The sequence below is a fragment of the Ochotona princeps genome, chromosome 6 (assembly GCF_030435755.1).
Source record: "Ochotona princeps isolate mOchPri1 chromosome 6, mOchPri1.hap1, whole genome shotgun sequence".
NCBI lineage: Eukaryota > Metazoa > Chordata > Mammalia > Lagomorpha > Ochotonidae > Ochotona > Ochotona princeps.
The window spans coordinates 39,491,926-39,512,637 of record NC_080837.1 but is presented as its reverse complement, the minus strand read 5'-3'; the positions used below and the strand labels follow the sequence as shown (position 1 = coordinate 39,512,637).

The 20,712-nt window shown below is 38.0% G+C and overlaps 1 protein-coding gene across 1 annotated transcript in view; it reads left to right on the top strand.

The window, feature by feature from the left end:
- FAM98B (family with sequence similarity 98 member B) overlaps positions 1–20,712 on the top strand; it is a 39,653-nt gene that overhangs the window by 17,749 nt on the left and 1,192 nt on the right. Inside the window, exons 2-7 of the mRNA XM_004578186.4 lie at positions 1,827–1,972; positions 4,176–4,310; positions 9,434–9,612; positions 11,460–11,540; positions 12,123–12,239; positions 16,472–16,639. Coding sequence (XP_004578243.2) covers positions 1,827–1,972; positions 4,176–4,310; positions 9,434–9,612; positions 11,460–11,540; positions 12,123–12,239; positions 16,472–16,639 — 826 coding nt within the window. The remainder of the gene's footprint in view (positions 1–1,826; positions 1,973–4,175; positions 4,311–9,433; positions 9,613–11,459; positions 11,541–12,122; positions 12,240–16,471; positions 16,640–20,712) is intronic.

The following is a 20,712-nucleotide window of genomic DNA, read 5'->3' as shown; positions in this document are numbered from 1 at the left end:
ACAGTGACAACTCATTGGCTACTAATCAAAAAATAAGCTTAGAGGAAAAAAAACCCCAAATTGTTCCTTTACTCAAAAAAATTAAGTTGTTTTTAGTAATTTTACTATTAATAATGCTGAATTTTCTGTTTTGAAACTATGTAACTTACATTTTGTATATAATACAATTATGCAAATATAATTAGGAATGAAAATGCCTTTTAAGAGAAAATTGTATGGAAAAGAAGTAAAACAAAACAAGCACTCTAATTCTGAATGTTAACTGGAAAAGGCAATATGAACTCCAAATAAGAAGACACTAAAAGAGTGACAACATTTAGTACCAGATTATATATTACAAATGCCATTTAAAAGAATCAGGACTTGGAAAAACCCTTGATTATAGGTCTGGGGCAGGAATATTTTGTCAATAGAAAGAAAGGAATATTTTCCAAGAATATTGGGAGCCAAGTCAGTGATCACTGACCAACATGACTAACTAACTGGAGATAGAATATCAGAAGAATAATAACTCAGTGGATTAAAACACATTATTTTTTAAAAGAGATTTATTTATTTTTATTGGAAAAGCAGATTTACAAAGAGAAGGAGAAATAGATCTTCTGGTTACCTCCTCAAGTGGCTGCAGTGGCCAGAGCTGCGCCGATCCAAAGCTAGGAGTCAGGAGCTTCTTCTGGGTCTCTCATGCAGGTGCTGGGTCCCAAGGTTTTGGGCCGTCCTCGACTGCTTTCCCAGGCCACAAGCAGGGAGCTGGATGGGAAGTGGAGCTGCCGGGATTAGAACCGGCGCCCATATGGGATCCCGGGGCTTTCAAGGCGAGGACTTTAGCCGCTAGGCCACGCCGCCGGGCCCTACTCATTGATTTTTAATACAATGTGTTTTGGGCCTGGCGCGATGGCTCAGTGGGCTTAAGTCCTTGCCTTGAATGCACTGGCATCCCATGTGGGTACCGGTTCGTGTCCCAGCTACACCACCTTCCATCTAGCTTCCTGCTTGTGGCCTGGGAAAGCAGTTGAGGACGGCCCAAAGATTTGGGACCCTGCACCCGCGTGGGAGACCTGGAAGAGGTTCCTGGTCCCAGCATCGGATTGGCGCGTACCAGCCCGTTGCGGCTCACTTGGGGAGTGAAACATCGGATGGAAGATCTTCCTCTCTGTCTCTCCTCCTCTCTGTATATCCGGCTTTCCAATAACAATAAAATCTTAAAAAAAAAAAAAAATCAATGAGTATATAATGTATTTAAAAAGCTGAAATGCAGAAAGTAGCAATGAAATAGAAACTTGATATTTGGTTCAATTAAGCCAATATATGAAGTTTTGAAAATTTAAGGTGCTAGCCAGAGACAGTTTGCAGAAATATTTGAAAGTGAAATTATTAAAGAAATTATTTAGGATAAAATTATCTGTTTGTTTTTAATAAACTTGCTGCTATGCTTTTTCTAATGTATTTTCTTACACTTACAAGTAATATGAGGGTAGTAAATTTTCCTTCATGTTTGACGTGTTACTTATGGTATTATCTTAAGATTGGTAGTTTTATTATAAAATGCAATGATGTAGAAAATAAGCTAAATGTTAATTAGATGGAAAAGGAATCCACTAGAAATTTCTGTAAAAGGCCAGCTGGTTCATACTGTAGGTTCCGTTGGCCACCTCACCCTTCCTATGGCCTGTTTGTCATACTGTGGCTGTAGTGTAGAAGCAGCCCTAGACAATCTTATGAATACTAAGTTTATCGGCTGTTAGTTGTGAAAACAGCAAGCCTTGATGCAGAGATGCAGAGTGTTGGAAGAGATTCTTGATTTTTAACTTTTATGTCTTTTGTAGGTACAAGGGACCACTGTTAGAAGAGCAGATCCTTACCAAGGCAGCAGAAAGTGGACTGTCTTCGCCTGAATTTGCAGAGCTGTGTGTTTGGCTAGGCTCTCAAATAAAGTCCTTATGCAACTTGGAAGAAAGTATCACTTCAGCTGGTATTGCCCTTATTTTTTACTTACTTTTTATAAAACAATAATTAGCAGTTTTACAGTGTGCACATTGTACAAAGAAAACTTGCTAATATTGAGAACTTCAGTATGGTATTTTATTAAATTTTGTATGAATTCATGCTTAATTCTTAAAATTGCTGTAAACTAAGTAATTACTATTTATCTGCTGTTTTAACCTTAGTATTAGGAAAAAAACAGGGTTGAACGTGGTTGCATTTATTTATTTTTTTGTTTTTATTACTTTTTTTGAAATAGTTCCTTAGGCTCAGGGATTTCCCCTTCTACCTTTCCCAACCCTCTCCTGCCACTGTTTCTCCCCTATATTACAACAATAATATAGTTCTTCAACAACAGTCACAAGTCCATCATTCTTCCATTTGTTTCTTGATATTGTAGGCATAGACAGGGCTAGAAAGTGCAGCAGCATTCTGTTGTTGATATATTTTTAAAAGATTTATTTATTTGACAGCTGAGTGACAGAGAAGAAACATAGATATTTTCCATCTTTGGTTTACTCCCCAAGTGCATGCAATAGCCACGCTGGACTAGGCTGAAGCCAGGAACCCGAAATTTCATCTCTATCTGCATGTGGTTAGCAATAACCCAAGTGTGTAGGCCAGAATCTGTTGCTTCCTGTACACATGAACAGGAAGTTGTAGTGGAAGTAGAGGTGCGATTCAGTCCTAGGCAGTGAGTAGTGCCAAGCAGTGACTTAACTCATGGTACCACAGTTCCTGCCCCTGAATTTGGTTATTTAAAAGTTAACCTTTGGGGCCCAGTCTGATAACCTAGTGGTTAAATCCTTGCCTTGCATGTGCCAGGATCCCATATGGGTGCTGGTTTATGTCCCAGCTGCTCCACTTCCCTTTTAGCTCCCTGCTTGTGGCCTGGGAAAGCAGTCAAGAATTGCACCCGTATGGGAGACCTGGAAGAGACTCCTGGCTCCTGGTTTCTGATCCATTCCGCTCTGGTTGTTGCAGCCACTTGGAGAGTGAACCAGCAGGTTAAAGATCTTTCTCTCTGTCTCTCCTTCCTTCTATAGGTCTGCCTTTCCTTTTGACTGCTGCTTATTTTGAATTGCTTTTTAAAAATATGTCTAATTGTTAATTTAAACTTTATTCATACGTCTGTGATCAAGGGCATGGATTCAGAGATAACTACCTGTATAAAAAAATCTTCTATACTGGCGTGTAAAGCTTGTTCAGTTCAACATCATTTTAGTACCAAGTCCTTGAGTTTTTGGTAGACAGTATGAGTATTGCTACATGGTAGCAAAAGGAAAAACTGTCATTGCCTTTAGGTTTTTAATTTTATTTTTGCCAAATCTAAGAATTCACTTGAAGCACAGTAAAATAATCTGAATTTAAAACATTATACACATTTCTACATAATTATTTTATGAAATGAAGAAAAGGAGTATAGCTCAATTAGATAACCTTACTTATTATCTGAATACGTATAGGATGGAAATGAATCAGTTACTGTAAAGCCAAATAATAATTGTAGCCACAATAATGCTTTTAGTTAGTTGCTAATGTGAATTTTTCTGACATCTGTTTTTATGTAAAGTCCACTGGATAAACCTTCTCAGGTCTTTAAATATGAAAAAAATCTTACAATTTAATGTGTAGGTATTTCCTAAATGGATGTTTCTTTTCTTTTTAAGATTTATTTGTTTATTTTTTATTACAAAGTCACAGAGAGGAGGAGAGACAGAGAGGAAGATATTCTGCCCGATGACTTACTCCCCAAGTGACCACAATGGCTGGTGCTGCGCTGATCCGATGCCAGGAACCAGGAACCTCTTCTGGGTCTCCCACACGGGTGCAGGGTCCCAAAGCTTTGGGCTGTCCTCGACTGCTTTCCCAGGCCACAAGCAGGGAGCTGGATGAGAATTGGAGCAGCCGGGATTAGAACTGGCGCCCATATGGGATCCTGGGGCGTTCAAGGAGAGGACTTTAGCTGCTAGGCCACGCTGCCGGGCCCGGATGTTTATTTTCTTAAGAGTAATTTCTCTATATAGAAATCATTACATTTACTTTGACTGAATTTTGGGATCATATATCTAAGGACTAAGTGTGAAAGTTTTAAATTGGCTGTAAATTTTAAATCAACTAGTAGTAAATTTGTTAGTATCGGATTCTATGTACTTTACTCAGTAAATGTTTTATGATTTGTCTTTTTAAAGGAAGAGATGATCTGGAAAGCTTCCAGCTTGAAATAAGTGGTTTTTTAAAAGAAATGGCCTGTCCGTATTCTGTACTTGTATCAGGAGAAATTAAAGACCGTTTAAAAAACAAGGACGACTGTTTGAAACTTCTGTGTAAGTTACCTTTCCTCTGACATTTAAATGCATGCATTTGATCTGGTTTTTGTTACTGCAAGTTAGGATTTATGCAGTTTCATTAGTGAAGCATTTGATGTATTTTATGACAAAAATATTTTAGTAGTTGAGCTAAAATTTGAAGTTCCTATATCTGTACATAAATTCTTTGAGTGTACTCTAATCTGTGCAATTTGCTTGGCTAACAGGGGATACCTGTGACTTACATGTGCTTTAGTTTTTCTTAACCTGACTCATCTCTTAACATTTATAACTTGATGGATATAGTCGGTGATCTTCAAAGTCCTTTGCAGTTTTAAGACTCTGAAATTAGCTTGCAAAAAGATTATTAGATCTTGTTTTCATTGTTAGGCATTGAATTTTAACTTTGTTTAAAATATTTATTAATTACTTACACTTGCACTAAAAGCAGCTCTAGGAAGTAGTAATTTATTAGTTAAAAGAAGCAAGATATAGTTTGTGCCTTTGCTCTCTGGTGTGGCCCTGTTTTTATCAATGGAGAGTATGGAGTGTAGATTTCATCTGGTCAGACAATTACCATAAATAATAGATCTGTTTGTGTTGGATCTTTTCAAAGTGTTTTTATAGTATTAAGTTTCTACAAGCAATAGGCACTCGAAATAATTTTTTAGAATCTTTTTTTTTTCCTGTTTGTTCAGTTAAGATCTATGTCATGCATTCCTCTTAGGCTCTAGTGTAAGTTTTTTTTACTAGAGGGGAGATTGTGTGTCTGTGTTTGCTAATATTAGACTGTTGACATTTGAATTATCTAGTAGCTGTTGAGTGGGAATAACAGTAGTGTACCCCTTTCCCAGGTTTTGCACTATTTCTGTGTTTCTTCCATTTGGTGAGGGTCAATGACTTGATGAGCCACTGTTACTAATGGGAGGTCACAGGAACATTTAGTTTGAGTCACAACAGAAGCACAGAAACACTGGCCTAGAGTAGCTTGCATTCTCTTAATGTCAGTGAGACTACTTATGTGGTTGATGATGTTTTCCTTTTTGTTTTAGCTGCTAGGAAGCTAAGAGATACAGGTTTTTGATACAAATAAAAATATAAGAAAAGTCAGTGTAGTTCTTTCTGATTAATGGTACTTAGGGTGGTGAGAAGGAGGAATTGGCTTTATGGTTACATTGATTTAGTAATGAAGAATGAAAAAGTTCTAGAGGTGAATGGGTAGCGATGGTTGCATAACATTGCACATTTTTTTGTTTTTTAACTTAAAATTTTAAAAACATTTTTAGATGATGTTAAAATAGTTGGGTGAGAAGGATCAAGGGTTAGGGAAAAGTGGGTGTGATCATTGTTTCCAAATTTTCTTTCTTCTTCCTGTTTCGGGGGTGGGGTGGGTGGAGGTGGACAAGGAGAAGCCATTGCCAGCCTCCCAACTGCCCCAGTACCAGGGATGGGAAACAACCACCTAATATCAACTCAGAGTCCCAGTGTGGCACACATGCCAAGGATCCTGCCCAGGTGGTTTGATAGTTCTGAAATATGTTGATGTCACTGATCCAAGGATGAAGGAACCCTTGCAACATCCATTGACTGACATAATCAACCTTGGAGCCTTCATTCGCTGAGATATTTGCTGTCATCGTTTGGATGGAGTAGTTAATCAGTTTGTTCTGCCCTCCTTCCTCAGGCATAGTACAGATATCTTTTGCAGGCCTCAATGGGCTGCCAAATACTCGATGCATACCTGGGCCAGGTGTCCACTATTCCGTCTTTTCCACTGAGAAGCAGTTTTAGCAGGTGGGCCCAAGAACCCAGGCCAGGCGACCCAGGCCCCACTGGACCTTCAGCCCCCAAGGCTCATGGACCTGGCACCCACCGTGCCCAGACTGGCATGGCTTATTTCACTTTGGCATCCACCAGTGGGTGTTGCAGCCTGGCTTGATCCAGCCTGCTTCCCTTTCCAGCTCATGCTAATGAGTGATGCAACTTAGCCTGGTCCAGCCAGTGCTCAGTCCCAGCCCTAATGTGGACTGGCTAGAGTTGTGGCTTGATTATTCCCACCCCACACTCCATCCTGATTCTCAGATCTGTTAGTGAATGTTATGAACTGGCCCATCCTGGCTCAGCTCCAAAGCTGAATCACATGTATGCTGGTGGGTTCAGTAACCTGGCATGGTCTGGGCTGCTTCTTGCCTTGGTTTTTGCACTCATCTGCAGGGACTGTATGCTGACAAAAGTTCCCAAAGCTCCTCTATCCAGTCTCCTTCCACTGGCAGATCTCATGCCTACTGGTGAGTCTTTGGCCCAAGTTAACTTAGTCTACCTCTTGTCCTGGCCGGTACGTTATTGCTTAGCTGACCCACACGCATTTGGGTTGTTACTGTTGGGTGCTACAGCCTAGACACACCAGACACAGCTCTCACATGGTTCAGCAGGAGCCGAGCCTAGCCTAGCCTGTTCTGCACCCACCCTGGTTCTCGTGAGTATTAGTGGGTGCTGGAATGTGGCCCAGTCTGGCACTCCCCAGACCCAGTCCACACCCATTTGCAGATGTTCTTTTTTTTTTTTTTTTTTTAAAGATTTTATTATTATTGGAGAGCCAGATATACAGAGAGGAGGATAGACAGAGAGGAAGATCTTCCGCCCAATGATTCACTCCCCAAGTGAGCCACAACGGCCAGTGCTACGCCGATCCGAAGCCAGGAACCCGGAACCTCTTCCAGGTCTCCCACACAGGTGCAGGATCCCAAAGCTTTGGGCCGTCCTCCACTGCTTTCCCAGGCCCCAAGCAGGGAGCTGGATGGGAAGTGGAGCTGCCGGGATTAGAACCAGTGCCCATATGGGATCCCGGGGCTTTCAAGGAGAGGACTTTAGCCGCTAGGCCACACCACCGGGCCCTTGCAGATGTTCTTAATGCGAGAGAATTGTACGTTTAAAAATGCTTACAGAGATAAATCTATGGTTAAGTTACCTACTCACTGTAGAAGCCTTAGAGAGTTAGATGAAATTGCAAAGAATAAAATCATTAATAATCTAATTCCCCAGAGAAGATGATACATAAATATGTGGGGTATGTTCCTGCACTCCCTCCCCCACCCACTGTGTTCTCATTTACTTGCTCTCTTAAGATTGGAATCCTCTTCTAGATATTACCTGTTCTCTTTCTCTTTAATGTGGTGTTCTCTTATTTTTTCTAGCATGATTGTTTTTCGAAAAAAAATTAGTTTAGGTTAAATGTATTATATCCTGCTTATTGGTATAACATTTTCTTTAGTAAATTTGAAATTTAGAGGCATCTGGATTTTTTTTTCTATTTTAAAATAATTTAATTTGGGTTACTTTTGCTTTAGAACCTATCATCTTAGACATCTGGTCTAGATACTATATGATTTTGTGTCAGAAAAGTTGTACAAGATCAGCGTCTTAGGAGCGTATCCTCCTTCTTTGCGTTAGTTTAAATATTTGAATCATACTTAATTGTTTTAATCCTTTTTAATCATTTAATAAAGCTGCTTAGAAATGTTTGCAACATGTGTAAAATAATAAGAACCAAATTCTTTACTATGTGAAGAGCTTTTACAAATCAAGGAGAATAAGGTGAAAATTTCTTGGAAAAATGTATTTAGTACTTAGGACAGCAACAGGCATTCTGCAGGAAAAATTTGTTCACAAATTGCTTGCAACATGAAAAGATGTACAGTATCACCCAGTATTAAAATAACAGAATACCATTTTTCATTTTAAGTCAGATGGCTCAGAATCGGGGAATGGGATCCTGATACCTACTCTTTTTTTTTTTTGGATACCTACATTTTTATACAGTTTGTCAGTTGCTTCTCATCAATTGAAGTTGAACCTGCAGTATTAAATTGAGGCTTTCTGTGTGTGTGTTTGCATAACTTTAAACATGCTAAAAACAAAAGTCCTAATAGTTAAATAAATAGAAGAGAAAACCCTACAGTTTAGTTACTGTAGTGAAAAGTTTATTTAAAGCTATAATCACTAAAGGTTTTTGACTAATTTTTTTTAATTATGGATTTTTTTAAGTTTTATTTTAATCTTATTTGGAAGGCCTAGTTACAGAGAGATAGGTCTTTTATTTGCTGGTTCATTCCCAAGATGGCTGCCAGGCCACAAAGGCTAGGAGTGCCAGTAGGATCGCTACATGGTGCAGAGGCCCAAGAATTGGTGCCATCTTCTGCTGCTTTCCCAGGTGCTTTATCAGGGAGCTGGATGGGAAGTGGAACAATTGGGACTTGAACTGATGATCATATGGGATGCTCTTGTTGTGAGTAGTGGCTTAACCCACTCACTCAACCACAACACCAGCCCTGAGTAATTTATAAGTATTGTTGTTGAAAAGATTGAATGATTTGGTGGAAGTCCTGGGACTTGTCAACAACCTGGGGTGTTTGGTTTACATTGCACTATCTTGTACAGACTAGATTATCTCCTTATCTCCTGCCCTCCCAGATAGATAGGTAGATGACAGAAGATACTTTGTCTAAGTCTTACACATTCTAAAATTGCTGATTTGCATGTAATGATATATGATATCTTGGACTGAGGATAACTACTACTTATTTGGCTTTATGTTCCGTTGTCACCATGGTACCTGATTCAGAACAGGCCTTGGGTAAATATGTATGTGTACTTATTGAAATAGCAATGTAGATAATTTAAGGTAATTGAAATAGAACTAAAACCAGCAAGTATGAAATAAGAGAAGTCATTCTTCTTTTGCCTGATAAGATTGAGTAAATTTTGTTTTAACCAGTGTTCAATTTGTATCTGTGTATCTATATCCTAATAAATTTTAGAGTAAGCCTGTTTTAGTAAAGTAGATGAGAATGAAGCTGTGGTATTGCGATTCTGGATCCTTGACTGCCTGACCCCGGTAGCTAATTCTTCCAAAGGTGAAATCAGCCAACCATTTAGATTACTAAATGACTGCATTCCACAGAGTAGCTGTTTCATATTGTGTTAGCTCTGATTTCCTCTCATTTTATCTATTTTTTGCAGTGTCCTATCCTGTAACTATGGGTATTGCTCTTTGTAAGTTGATAGTGTTCTTGAGTAGCTTACTTTAATAGAGTATCTTAAAGTCATGTGTATGTATTAACAGTTTTTATCTTTTATTGTAGTATTTTTAAGTACAGAACTTCAAGCTTTACAGATATTGCAGAACAAGAAACATAAAAAAACTCAATTAGATGAAACTAGTGAAATCTCTCAGGAAGTTCAAGCTGTGTGTGATGCCCTTGGTGTACCCAAGTCAGCCACTTCTGACATTGCACTTATGCTAAACCAAGTGGAATCAAAGGTACTGTATGTTTCTTTTTTATTTCCCCCAAATTGTATTAACCACTAACATGTAAATTCTGTTTAAGTATTAATAGTAAAAATGTTTCCTTTAAGTATAAGGTCTATATGTGAACTATTATCTCTGTAGCTGATATCAGGAATGATATCAGTGTGATTACAATTAAACTTTGGCAAAGTTTTCTGTGGTAAAGATCACTTTGCAAATTTAAGCATTGCTTTCCTAACCAGAGTTGCAATGCAGTGCAATAGAGGTAGAATTATCCTACAGAGTCAAGTAAGCAAAATTTATTTATTATGTAGTTTTTCAAACATCTGTTTGAGAAAAGAGAGAGAGAGCGAGCGAGCTGCTGTGTAGTGGGTTACTTTTGGAGCCAGGAACCTATTCCAGGTTTTCCACATAGATGGTTAGAACCCAGGTCCCTGAGCCGTCACTGGTGCCTCCCAGTGTTTGTATTGGCAGGAAGCTAGAGTCTGGAGCCAGGTAATGAACTGATGTACTAAGTATTTAATAACTAGCATGTTTCTGAGTGGTTGAAAATCTGAACTTTGAACCTAGGCAGGCACCTTCCAGAGCCTGTTTTAATTGAATCTACAAGAAATAATTCTGAATTTTTAAAAATCTATAATGTTGAAATCCTTGAAATGGATTACATGTATAGCACTGCAGGTGTGCTTTCAAAATCCCTCTTGAGGGAGGCATTGCAATGAACATTTTAGTAATTTTAGTAATACATGGGGGAGATTTACAGTAGCTGGGAAATCTACAGAAATGACATGCTTTTTTTTTTTGGAAATAAGTAATTCCATAAAATATGTAGACGTTTTATGAGTAATTCTATCACTATGGAGGTATAATTGCCGTGAAGCCAACCAGGTATAAGCTTTCAGGCTCCTCTTTTGTACAGGCTAATTTTAAAGACTAACTTTCTTGAGATATGATTTGTATGCCATAAAATTGACCTATTTTAAAGGTGTAATTCAGTGAGTTTAGTCTGTTTACAGAGTTGTATGGTCATCACAGAAAACCAGTTTTACAACATTTCTGACTCTCTGAAAATGAGCCTTACGCCCATTTACAGTCATTCCTGCTCATTGCCTCAGCTTTGCTGACTCTGCATTGTTGTTCTTAAAGGGTACTCCCGGTGCTAAATGCAGCTCATGCTCCTCACAGTCTGAATTGCTCCTGATTTTTCCTCTGGTTACCTTAAAGCCAAAGAGTTAAATCTTTCATCAAACAGTTTGAAATGTTTTGTTTAGCTAAAGAATGCTTTTTAATTAGGGAAGTGCCTCAATCAGTTTCTTCAAGAAACAGTTCTTCAGTTTCTTTTTGGAATGGACCCCTGGTATTGCTAAATGGAAAATACATAGTATTTTATTTACCAAATATAATTTACAAAAATGTAATAAAAATGTATCATAGTGATTATAATTTTTTTGAACAGTGATAACTAGAATAATTACAGTTGCAATGTGCATATATATATACTTGAGAAAAATCAATATTTTGTCAAAAGTTTTAGTATCTCGTTGAAGAATCTACAAGGAAGAAAAAACTCCCAAATTTTTTTCGACAGAGAATCTGAGAATAGAATCTAATATGTACTTCTTTATCTGTATACACTGTTTTTATTCCTCAAAAGACATGTTCTATAGCTTGAAATTAGTAAAAGTAGTACTTCTTTACACAAGATATTATATACTGTGGTGATATTCTTGCTATGTGAAAATGTATTTTAAAAATTTCGCTTTAACATTTTAGTTATTTTCTAGTGTTCAAAACAGCATAAGAATAATGTAATTGTTTTAAGTTAAGTATGTACATTTTTACAATCTTTTATATTTTAGGTAAAGGATATTCTCTCAAAAGTCCAGAAAAACCATGTGGGTAAACCACTGCTGAAAACTGATTTAAATCCAGAACAAATGGTAAATCCTGTTTCTTAGTAGTTCATGTTATTAGTGATATGACTTAGTTAAGCAAATAGATATGCAGATTTTACAATGTGTAACATGCATTTATCACTCTGGAGAGTTAAACTGGATTGGTATGTTAGAATACTACGTTTTAACCTTTTGTCAGTGAATTGTTTATTAATTTAAAAAATCTGGATAAGAATATTTATAGCAACCATGTTAGTACAGTTGTGATTTGAAAAGGATAGTTTCTCAATGCCAACAAGAAGATAAATTACTGATATAATTAATGATGATAAATTACTGATATAAATTACTGGACCTTCTTATTGGTTCATTCTAATTAATAAGTAAATGTATTACTTAAATGAATGTATTTGAAAAGTAAACTCTACCAGCGATGGAATATTGCTGAATATTTCTGAATATTCCTCATGTTCTGTTAATATTCAGTTGTTTAATATTCAGTTGTTTAAATAATTGTAATGTTTCATGGGATGAGAAAATGATCAAGTTTATTACTGTTCTCAAATTTATTTTCTGTGTGCAAGGACAAAAGTTAACGTTTTGGATTTTTGTTCCCAAATTCCCTAGGAACAATTGGAAAAAATCAATGATGCCCTTTGCTGTGAATATGAATGCCGCCGGAGGATGTTAATGAAGCGATTAGATGTGACAGTGCAGTCCTTTGGGTGGTCCGATAGAGCAAAGGTAAGGCTGTCTCTCCATTTGTGTCCTGTAGGTGGTAGCCTCTTACAGCGCTTCTGTAACCATGCTCCGTTTGTGAACCACATAAGGGCATTTACTGTTATTACATAATAATTCCAGTCATGTATAACTCCTTATTTGCAAATAATTTCTTCCCAGTGTTTCACATTAAAAGAAAAAAACAAAAAACAAAACCTCATAGACATGATTTGTGCCAAGATATTCAGAGAAGGAGTATTTTATGAGGTAGTCAGAGAGATAGTAAGCAGCCAATCAACAAAGCAGGGTGTAGGGATGGGACTAGATAATACTTGACTGTTTTCTGAAAATCACAGCCTGCTCTTTCATTGTATGTTTGCTTGTTCCACAAGTATATTTACAACAAAGTGTTCATAGAAGAATTATCTGATCCTTACATTCTGAAAATGTTTATTCTGCTATCACACTGGATTTATAGTTTAGATAAGTGTAAAATCCTAGATAAATGTTTTTCTCCAAAAATGGTGAAAGGTGTTGCTGCCATTTTTTTCAGCTGCGTAGTTTTGCTCTTAAAAAACAACAGCAACAAAACTGATGCCAATCTGTTTCCCTTGAGTGGCCTTTGATTTTTCTCTGGAACATTTTGGTGTCTGTTCTTGGAGTTTTGGGCTTCACAGTCTGTGCTGGTCTCAGTCTCTTTTCGTTATGCTAATCACTAGACGGGCTTTCAATCTGCCGACTTTTAGATTGTACACTTTTCTTCAGTCTGTCTTTATAAAATTCCTATTCGTCAGTTATGGGGCATGCTGGGTACATCTGCTTGAGTGGCTTTAAAAAAATCTTCCTGTGACTTCTGTGTGATTCTGAAGTGTTTTGTTGGGGGATAAAGGTGGAAATTAAAAAATGATCCTTTTATTCCTTCATCCTTTTGTTTTTTTTTTCAACAATCTCTGGAGTGATTTTTGATTCATCTGTTTTTTCTTAACTCTCTCATGTTGGTGGCTGTTTTCTATTGCATGGTGGTCCTCAGTTGTTAATCTTTAAGAGAAGTATAAACTGTGAATTATAGTTATTGATAGGCTTAACATCAGTCTTGGAAGCTGGCAATTAAGCAGTTCTTAATGCTACCATGTAGAAGTCTTTGCTCTGTAGCTGTTCATTTTTCATGAAGAGAAACTTGTCCTATATATTGCTTTTTCTTTTGACCGGGGGAGGAATAGCAGTATGGATCCAGTTTGAGAAATGGACTCTTTTACAGATAGACCTTGTGTTAACCCTGATTTTCAGTTTTGAATTTCATTATCTGAGATCCGGATTACCTTTTCTGCATCTCTCTCTTTCACTCTTTGTTGTACGATCTGTGTATCTTTTTACAATTTTGTATTTTCAGTGACTCATGCATGTATAAATCTTCCTTCGTGTGTATTATGTAGAGTCTGGCAGACATATACAGAAAAATGAAGAGTGGTTAGAGTAGGACCGCTGGTGCAGGTATTTCTTCAGAGAAACACTTTAGCATAGTAATAAAATAGTTATGAAGCAGATTTTGAAGACTATCCTATTTTCTTTGAAAACTCATTACCTTGTGCTTATTAAGCATTAATGTGCTTGGTTGTGAAGAAGTGTCTGACTAGTTGTAGAAGGTTTCTGTGTCTGTATTTCTAATTGGCTTTTCCAGTGGTGAAAACCTGATTCTGTTCTCCATGTGTACAAGGAAATATTCTAGGGTTGTGCCTGTCCATGTCATTGGAGTAACTGTTGGTGTACTGGAACTCCAGTCTCCTCTAGGAGCTATGGAGTATAAACAAGATGACGTAGTGGCCTACCTCAAGAAATGGAATAGATTTCAGATACCTGGGAGGCACCAGATTGACTGACATTCAGAAATTTAAGATGTGTGTTGAGTCTGCAACTTAACTTGGTAGCATTCTTATGACACAAAGGAATTTGGGATTATAGGACTCATTATGAGTCCTGTTACTGTACTAACAAGGATGTTTTCAATGTTGACTTTATGATTTTAGCGTAATCCAGAACAATTGATTTTGACATACTGTACTTGGGTGTTCTGAGTCATGAACTCATGAAAATATTGATCTGATTGTAGACTTGAATAGGGATGTTAAGGAAAACATGTATTCAGGAAATATTTTGGTATTTTGTGTAGATTGCTTTTTCCTCAAGCTATTTGGAACTCGGTTGTGGCATTTTTCAGGGGGGTGGGTAGCATACCCTGTTTTCTTGTTAAAGTTGGTACATGTTTATCGTTTTCCCTTATTTTTTTCATAGAAAAATGCCTAATACTGCTGAATGCTTATCATCAAATATTGTCCTACAACACTTTAAATCTTAAATGTTTTATCACATAAAAATGTGCTGTTGCTGGATGTTGCAGTTTGCTCTAGTTTTTTTTTTTTTTTTTTTTAAATTTAACTGATCGATATATTCCTGAAAGTAAAATTTCTGGATTAAAGATCATGTATGATGTAAGGTTTCTCTCAGAGTTATAGACTCCAGAGTTGTCTTCCAAAACGATTATACCCATTTATTAGTAAGATTATACTAGTTTTAATTTCTCTATTTAATTTAATCTTCTAATTTTAATTTCTCTAATATTTAATTTCTCTAATACAATTTTAAGGTTACCTTTTTCACTAAATATATTTTGCCTATTACCTTATAACTGTAAATATGCCATCTAAAAGTGTTCATGTTTCTTGATCATCCCTCTGTTCTCTGGAAGTAAATTCTATAAAATTTTGTGTTTCCATGGATTTACCTGTTGAGGATGCTTCCTATGGGTGGAATTCTATAATGTCTGCCTTTTCGTGTCTGTTTTTTTTCAGTTAGCCTGCTTACAAAGTGTCCCAAAGTAATTCTTGTAATAAAGAATTACATCATTATTTTGAGATTCCTTTTTATGACTGAATTGTATTTTATCATTTAGTGATGACATAATTTAATTAACCTTTATACATTTTTCTCTAAATATTACATATAAACATTTTTGGTACTAATATATATACCTTTTTTTAAAAAGATTTATGTATTTTTATTGGAAAGGCGGATACACAGAGAGGAGGAGAGAGAGGAAGATCTTCCGTCCCATGGTTCACTCCCCAAGCAGCTGCAATGGATGGAGCTGAGCCAATCAGGGGCCAGGAGCTCTTCTGGGTCTTCCACGTGGGTGCAGGGTTCTAATCCCGGCAATCCCGCTTCCCATCCAGCTCCCTGCTTGTGGCCTGGGAATGCAGAGGAGGACGGCCTAAAGCCTTGGGACCCTGCACTCCGTGGGAGACGTTTTAACCATTTATTGAAGTTTTCCTTCAGGTTTTAGTGTATGTGCTGCTAAAATGAGCACCAGTTTTTCCTCTTGTTTTTACACAGTGTACCGATGTTTTATTTTTTAAAAGTCATCCATATGTTTTTGGTTAAAACCACTTTTAGGTGTTTTGAGTTTTTTAAGATAATAATGGACTTTTTTAAATAGAGATTTATTTTTTATTGGAAAGTCAGATATACAGAGAGGAGGAGAGACAGAGAGGAAGATCTTCTGTCCGATGATTCACTCCCCAAGTGGCCACAGTGGCCAGAGCTGAGCTGATTGAAGCCAGGAGCCCCGAACTTCTGGATCTTCCTAGCAGGTGCAGGGTTCCAAGGCTTTGGGCTATCCTAGACATGTTTCCCAGTCCACAGGCAGGGAGCTGGGTGGGAAGCGGGGCTGCCAGGATGGCAACTAGTGCCTATGTGGGATCCTGGTGACACATTGCAAGGCGAGGACTTTAGCCACTAGGCTACTGCACCAGGCACCCTTAAAAATAAGGATCTGTTTGTTTATTTGAAAGCGAGACATGGAGAGGTCTTCCATCTGCTGGTTCACCCTCTATGTGGCTGCAGTGCCCAGAGCAGTGTAGGTCCAAAGCCAGGACTTCAGGTCTCCCACAACAGTGCAGGGGTCCAAAGACTTAGTCTGTCTTCCACTGCTTTCCCAAGATGCACTATTAAGAAGTGGAGCTGTGCTGGCACTGCAGGTGGCAGCTTTATCTTATGTGCCAATAAGCCTGGCCCCAGTTAGGTATTTTTTTTTTTTTTACCATATCAGTCTATTTTTTTTCATTTTACATTTAAATTACCAGACTATTTAGATGTTTTTGCTACTTTCTATTTCCTTGCTAAAACATTTTATTTTTTTCTGCCTGAAGAGTGATTGTTATGCCCTTTTGTTAAAATCTTCGTCGTCCTTTTTTTTAATTTAGGTAAAAACAGATGACATAGCAAGGATTTACCAGCCCAAGCGTTACGCTCTGTCACCCAAGACGACAGTCACTTTGGCGCACCTGCTCGCTGCTCGTGAAGATCTGTCTAAGATCATTAGGACAAGCAGTGGGACCAGCCGTGAGAAGACCGCATGTGCCATCAATAAGGTTGGTTTTTCTTTCAGCATGCTGGAAGAAATTTGTTTTCAATTCACTATTTTTTTTAAAGATTTATTTATTTTTATTACAAAGTCAGATATACAGAGAGGAGGAGTGACAGAGAGGAAGATCTTCCGTCCGATGATTCACTCCCCAAGTGAGCGCAACAGCTGGTGCTGTGCCGATCTGAAGCCGGAAACCTGGAACCTCTTCCGGGTCTCCCACATGAGTGCAGGGTCCCAAAGCATTGGGCCATCCTCGACTGCTTTCCCAGGCCACAAGCAGGGAGCTGGATGGGAAGTGGGTGTGCCGGGATTAGAACCGGTGCCCATGTGGGATCACAGTGCGTTGAAGGTGAGGACTTCAGCCACTAGGACACGCCACGAGCCCTCAATTCACAATTTTTAAATTTTATTTCATGATGAATTCATAAAGAATGGGAGGGAGTCTTCAGTTCTTTTAGGCTTAGTTATGTTTTGTGTGTGTTCTCTTGAGTTTCTGTATGCATAAATTAAAGTCTTAACTGAGTCAAAGGATCTAAGAATTGCTTTTATCAATAGATTTAGCAAGAATAGTTTACCTTCTTTCTAATTTTTCTTGGTCAATGGTAGTCTAATGGGATCATTCCAGGTATTGACAGCCTCTATTTATTACCTTTAGCATACTCAGAGTACCTGCTATGGAGCCATACTGCTGTGGCTTTGTCATTTGCTTAGAGGAATTGCCTTGGAAAGGCTTGGGTATTTTTAAAAGCTCCTGTTTACTGTTTCGGAGTATTGACCCATTTCTCTGATAGTGGTATTAAGCTATATAAAGGCTCAAGGAGTCTGAGTTATTACAACAACAGTAACAAATGTAAACTGGTTTAGAATACTGTTGAAGGCTGGACTAGCATTTGTCTTCATTTAGGTAGAACTTGCCATCCCAGCTGTATTATAAAAGAGAAAATTATGGAAGCAAGGGTTTTAGGTTTTTGATTTGTTAAGATTTTTAAAAATTTTTGTTGCAAAGTTTGAGCCTGGCATTGTGGCCTAGTGACTAAAGTCCTCGCCTTGAACACCCCGGGATCCCATATGGGCGCCAGTTCTAATCCCGGCAGCTCCACTTCCCATCCAGCTGCCTGCTTGTGGCCTGGGAAAGCAGTCGAGGATGGCCCAAAGTCTTGGGATCCTGCACCCATGTGGGAGACCTGGAGGAAGTTCCTGGCTCCTGGCTCTGGATTGGCACAGCACCAGCCATTATAGTCACTTGGGGAGTGAATCATAAGTGTTTTTAAAACATTGTTTCTTAGTGTGTCTTGAAATAAGATACTCTGACGGTGGTTATTTTTTTCCTGATCATAAATTTTTTACTAAATGTTTTTTATTTATATAAATAAAATAATTTCATGTACAGTTTTAAGAACATGTTGATATTTTTCATCCACCCTCTCATTCTCATCCTTTTCTTAGTAATTTTTGCAATGATATACTTTCATTTTGCTTGTAATCATAACCTTAATCCTCCATTAGATAAGAATTTTGTAGCTAGAAAATTCAGTTACTAAAGATTTTATATGTATGTATAAATGTATATTTAAAGATTTATTTATTTTTATTGGAAACTCAGATTTACAGAGAGAAGGAGAGATAGAAAAATCTTCCATCTCCTGGTTCACTTCCTAAGTGGCTGCAATGGCTGGAGGAGCCATGAGCTCCTTCCAGGTTTCTCATGCTGCTGCTGCATCCCAGGGCTTTGGGCGTTCCTCGACTGCTCGCAGGCCACATGCCTGGAGCTGGAAGGAAAATGGAGCATCCAGGATACCAGTGGGTACCCATGTGGGATCTAGGCCACCGCATCAGGTCCACTACTACAGATTATAGACAAGGGTTGTAAACAGTATTGAAATCTCCAAATGTCAGTTTTGCTCATATAAAATTGTTTTAGTCTCTAAATACTGCTTAACCACAAATCAGGGAAAATATGATATTCACTTTTTTATGCTGGTTTATTTCACTAAGCAATAATGGTCTTCGGTTATACTCATTGTGTTGTGAAACACAGGATGGCAGTAAGTCTGCTAATTTTGGCAAAATTAAGCATGATGAATATTTACTTCTGAGCTTCCATTTTGAATCAACCCCTTGTATTCTCTGAATGAATTTTTGTCTTTAAATTTTTAAAGTATTTCACATGGGGTTAGAATACAAATCTAGGACTGCTAGATTGGTAGTTCTTTACGTTGACACTGCCCAACTGCTTTTTTTTTTTTTTTTTAAAGATTTATTCATTTTTTTATTACAGCCAGATATACAGAGAGGAGGAGAGACAGAGAGGAAGATCTTCCATCCGATGATTCACTCCCCAAGTGAGCTGCAACGGGCCGATCCGCGCCGATCCAAAGCCGGGAACCTGGAACCTCTTCTGGGTCTCCCACGCGGGTGCAGGGTCCCAATGCATTGGGCCGTCCTCAACTGCTTTCTCAGGCCACAAGCAGGGAGCTGGATGGGAAGTGTGTGTGCCGGGATTAGAACTGGTGCCCATATGGGATCCCGGGGCTTTCAAGGCGAGGACTTTAGCCGCTAGGCCACGCCGCCGGGCCCCCAATTGCTTTTTGAATTTCCAATTTATAATCTTATTATCTGACAGTGATCTTAGGATCAACTCTTGCAGCAGCATCTCTGTATGGGCACAAGGACAACTTATTTGGTGAAGGGATCATTGAGATTAGCAACCAAATAAACCTGTTTTTTTGCTTTGGTAATTGTGATATTGATGGCATTAAAAGATTATTTATGTACTCTGAAGTTTATCCCACAGTAAGTAAACTGTGCTTTTTGTTTTTTACATGTGAGCTTTAAAATGTTTAGATCAGTAGAAGTAGAATCCAGTAGATTCTTAAGGCATATTTGTCATGGCAGTATTTTACGTCTTTCTTGAAAGACACGAGCAGGCGGCTTGCTATTGTCTTCTCTTAGCTGTCTATCTTTCCCTTTGGTCATGAACAGTTACAGTAGCTTTTCTATAGTTTGGAGGTCTAAACTAAGCTGTTTCATCCCCATTATTGAAGTATTATAAAACATGGTTAAAGGAAGCATATCAATTCTTTATTTTCCTTTTACAGTTGGAGTATCCCTTAACTAAATGTTTGATTAGCACTGTTTTTGGAATTTCGAGATTTTTTTTTCAGATTCTTGAATACTGATATAAACTGATTTCCCAAGGATGGAAGTCGAATGTCTATACACTGAATTCACTAATGTTTCACAACATTTTACACATATATACATAGCCTGAATGTAATATTGTACCCCGTTTATTGTGTGTCTGTGTTTTGATTGAGACCAGTCATGTGAGGTCAGTTAGAGTTTTCCAATTTTGATGTCATGTTGGTGCACAAAAAAATTGCAGTTTTTAGTATTTTTAATTTTTAGATTAGGGATATCTGACCTATGATAATATAATAACTGTTATCAGTGTTCAGTGTTAAGTGAGTTTAAATTTTTGAAAGAAAGAATAGTTTGGACCCAGCACGGTAACCTAGTGGCTAAAGTCCTTGCCTTGCACATGCTGGGATCCCATGTGAGCGCCGGTTCTAATTCCGGCGGCCCCGCTTCCCATCCAGCTCCCTGCTTGTGGCCTGGGACAGTGGTCCGGGACGGCTCAAAGCCTTGGGACCCTGCATCTACATTGGAGACCTGAAAGAGGCTCCTGGGTTCAGATTGGCCAGCCGTTGTGGCCTTTTGGGGAATGAATCAATGGACGGAGATCTTGCTCTTTATATATCTGACTTTCAAAAAAGAAAAAAAGGAATAGTTTGTTGAAAATTGTTCTTTGTAGTAATATCTAGGATTAGTTACTACATTCAACCCTGACCTTATTACATCTGTTACATGTCCTTCAAATTGTTGAAATAAAATTCTTAGAAATAAAATTTTTATTGGATAATCTGTAATCAAATCAGTGGCAGTGGAAAATAATCATTACATAAATGGGGGTGAAGTTAATTAGAGTATGTAGTTTATATTGAAAATGTTGCTATAAAATTATTGTCGTGTGATGGGTACATTTGTTATAGAATTTGCTAAAGAAATTTAAATGAG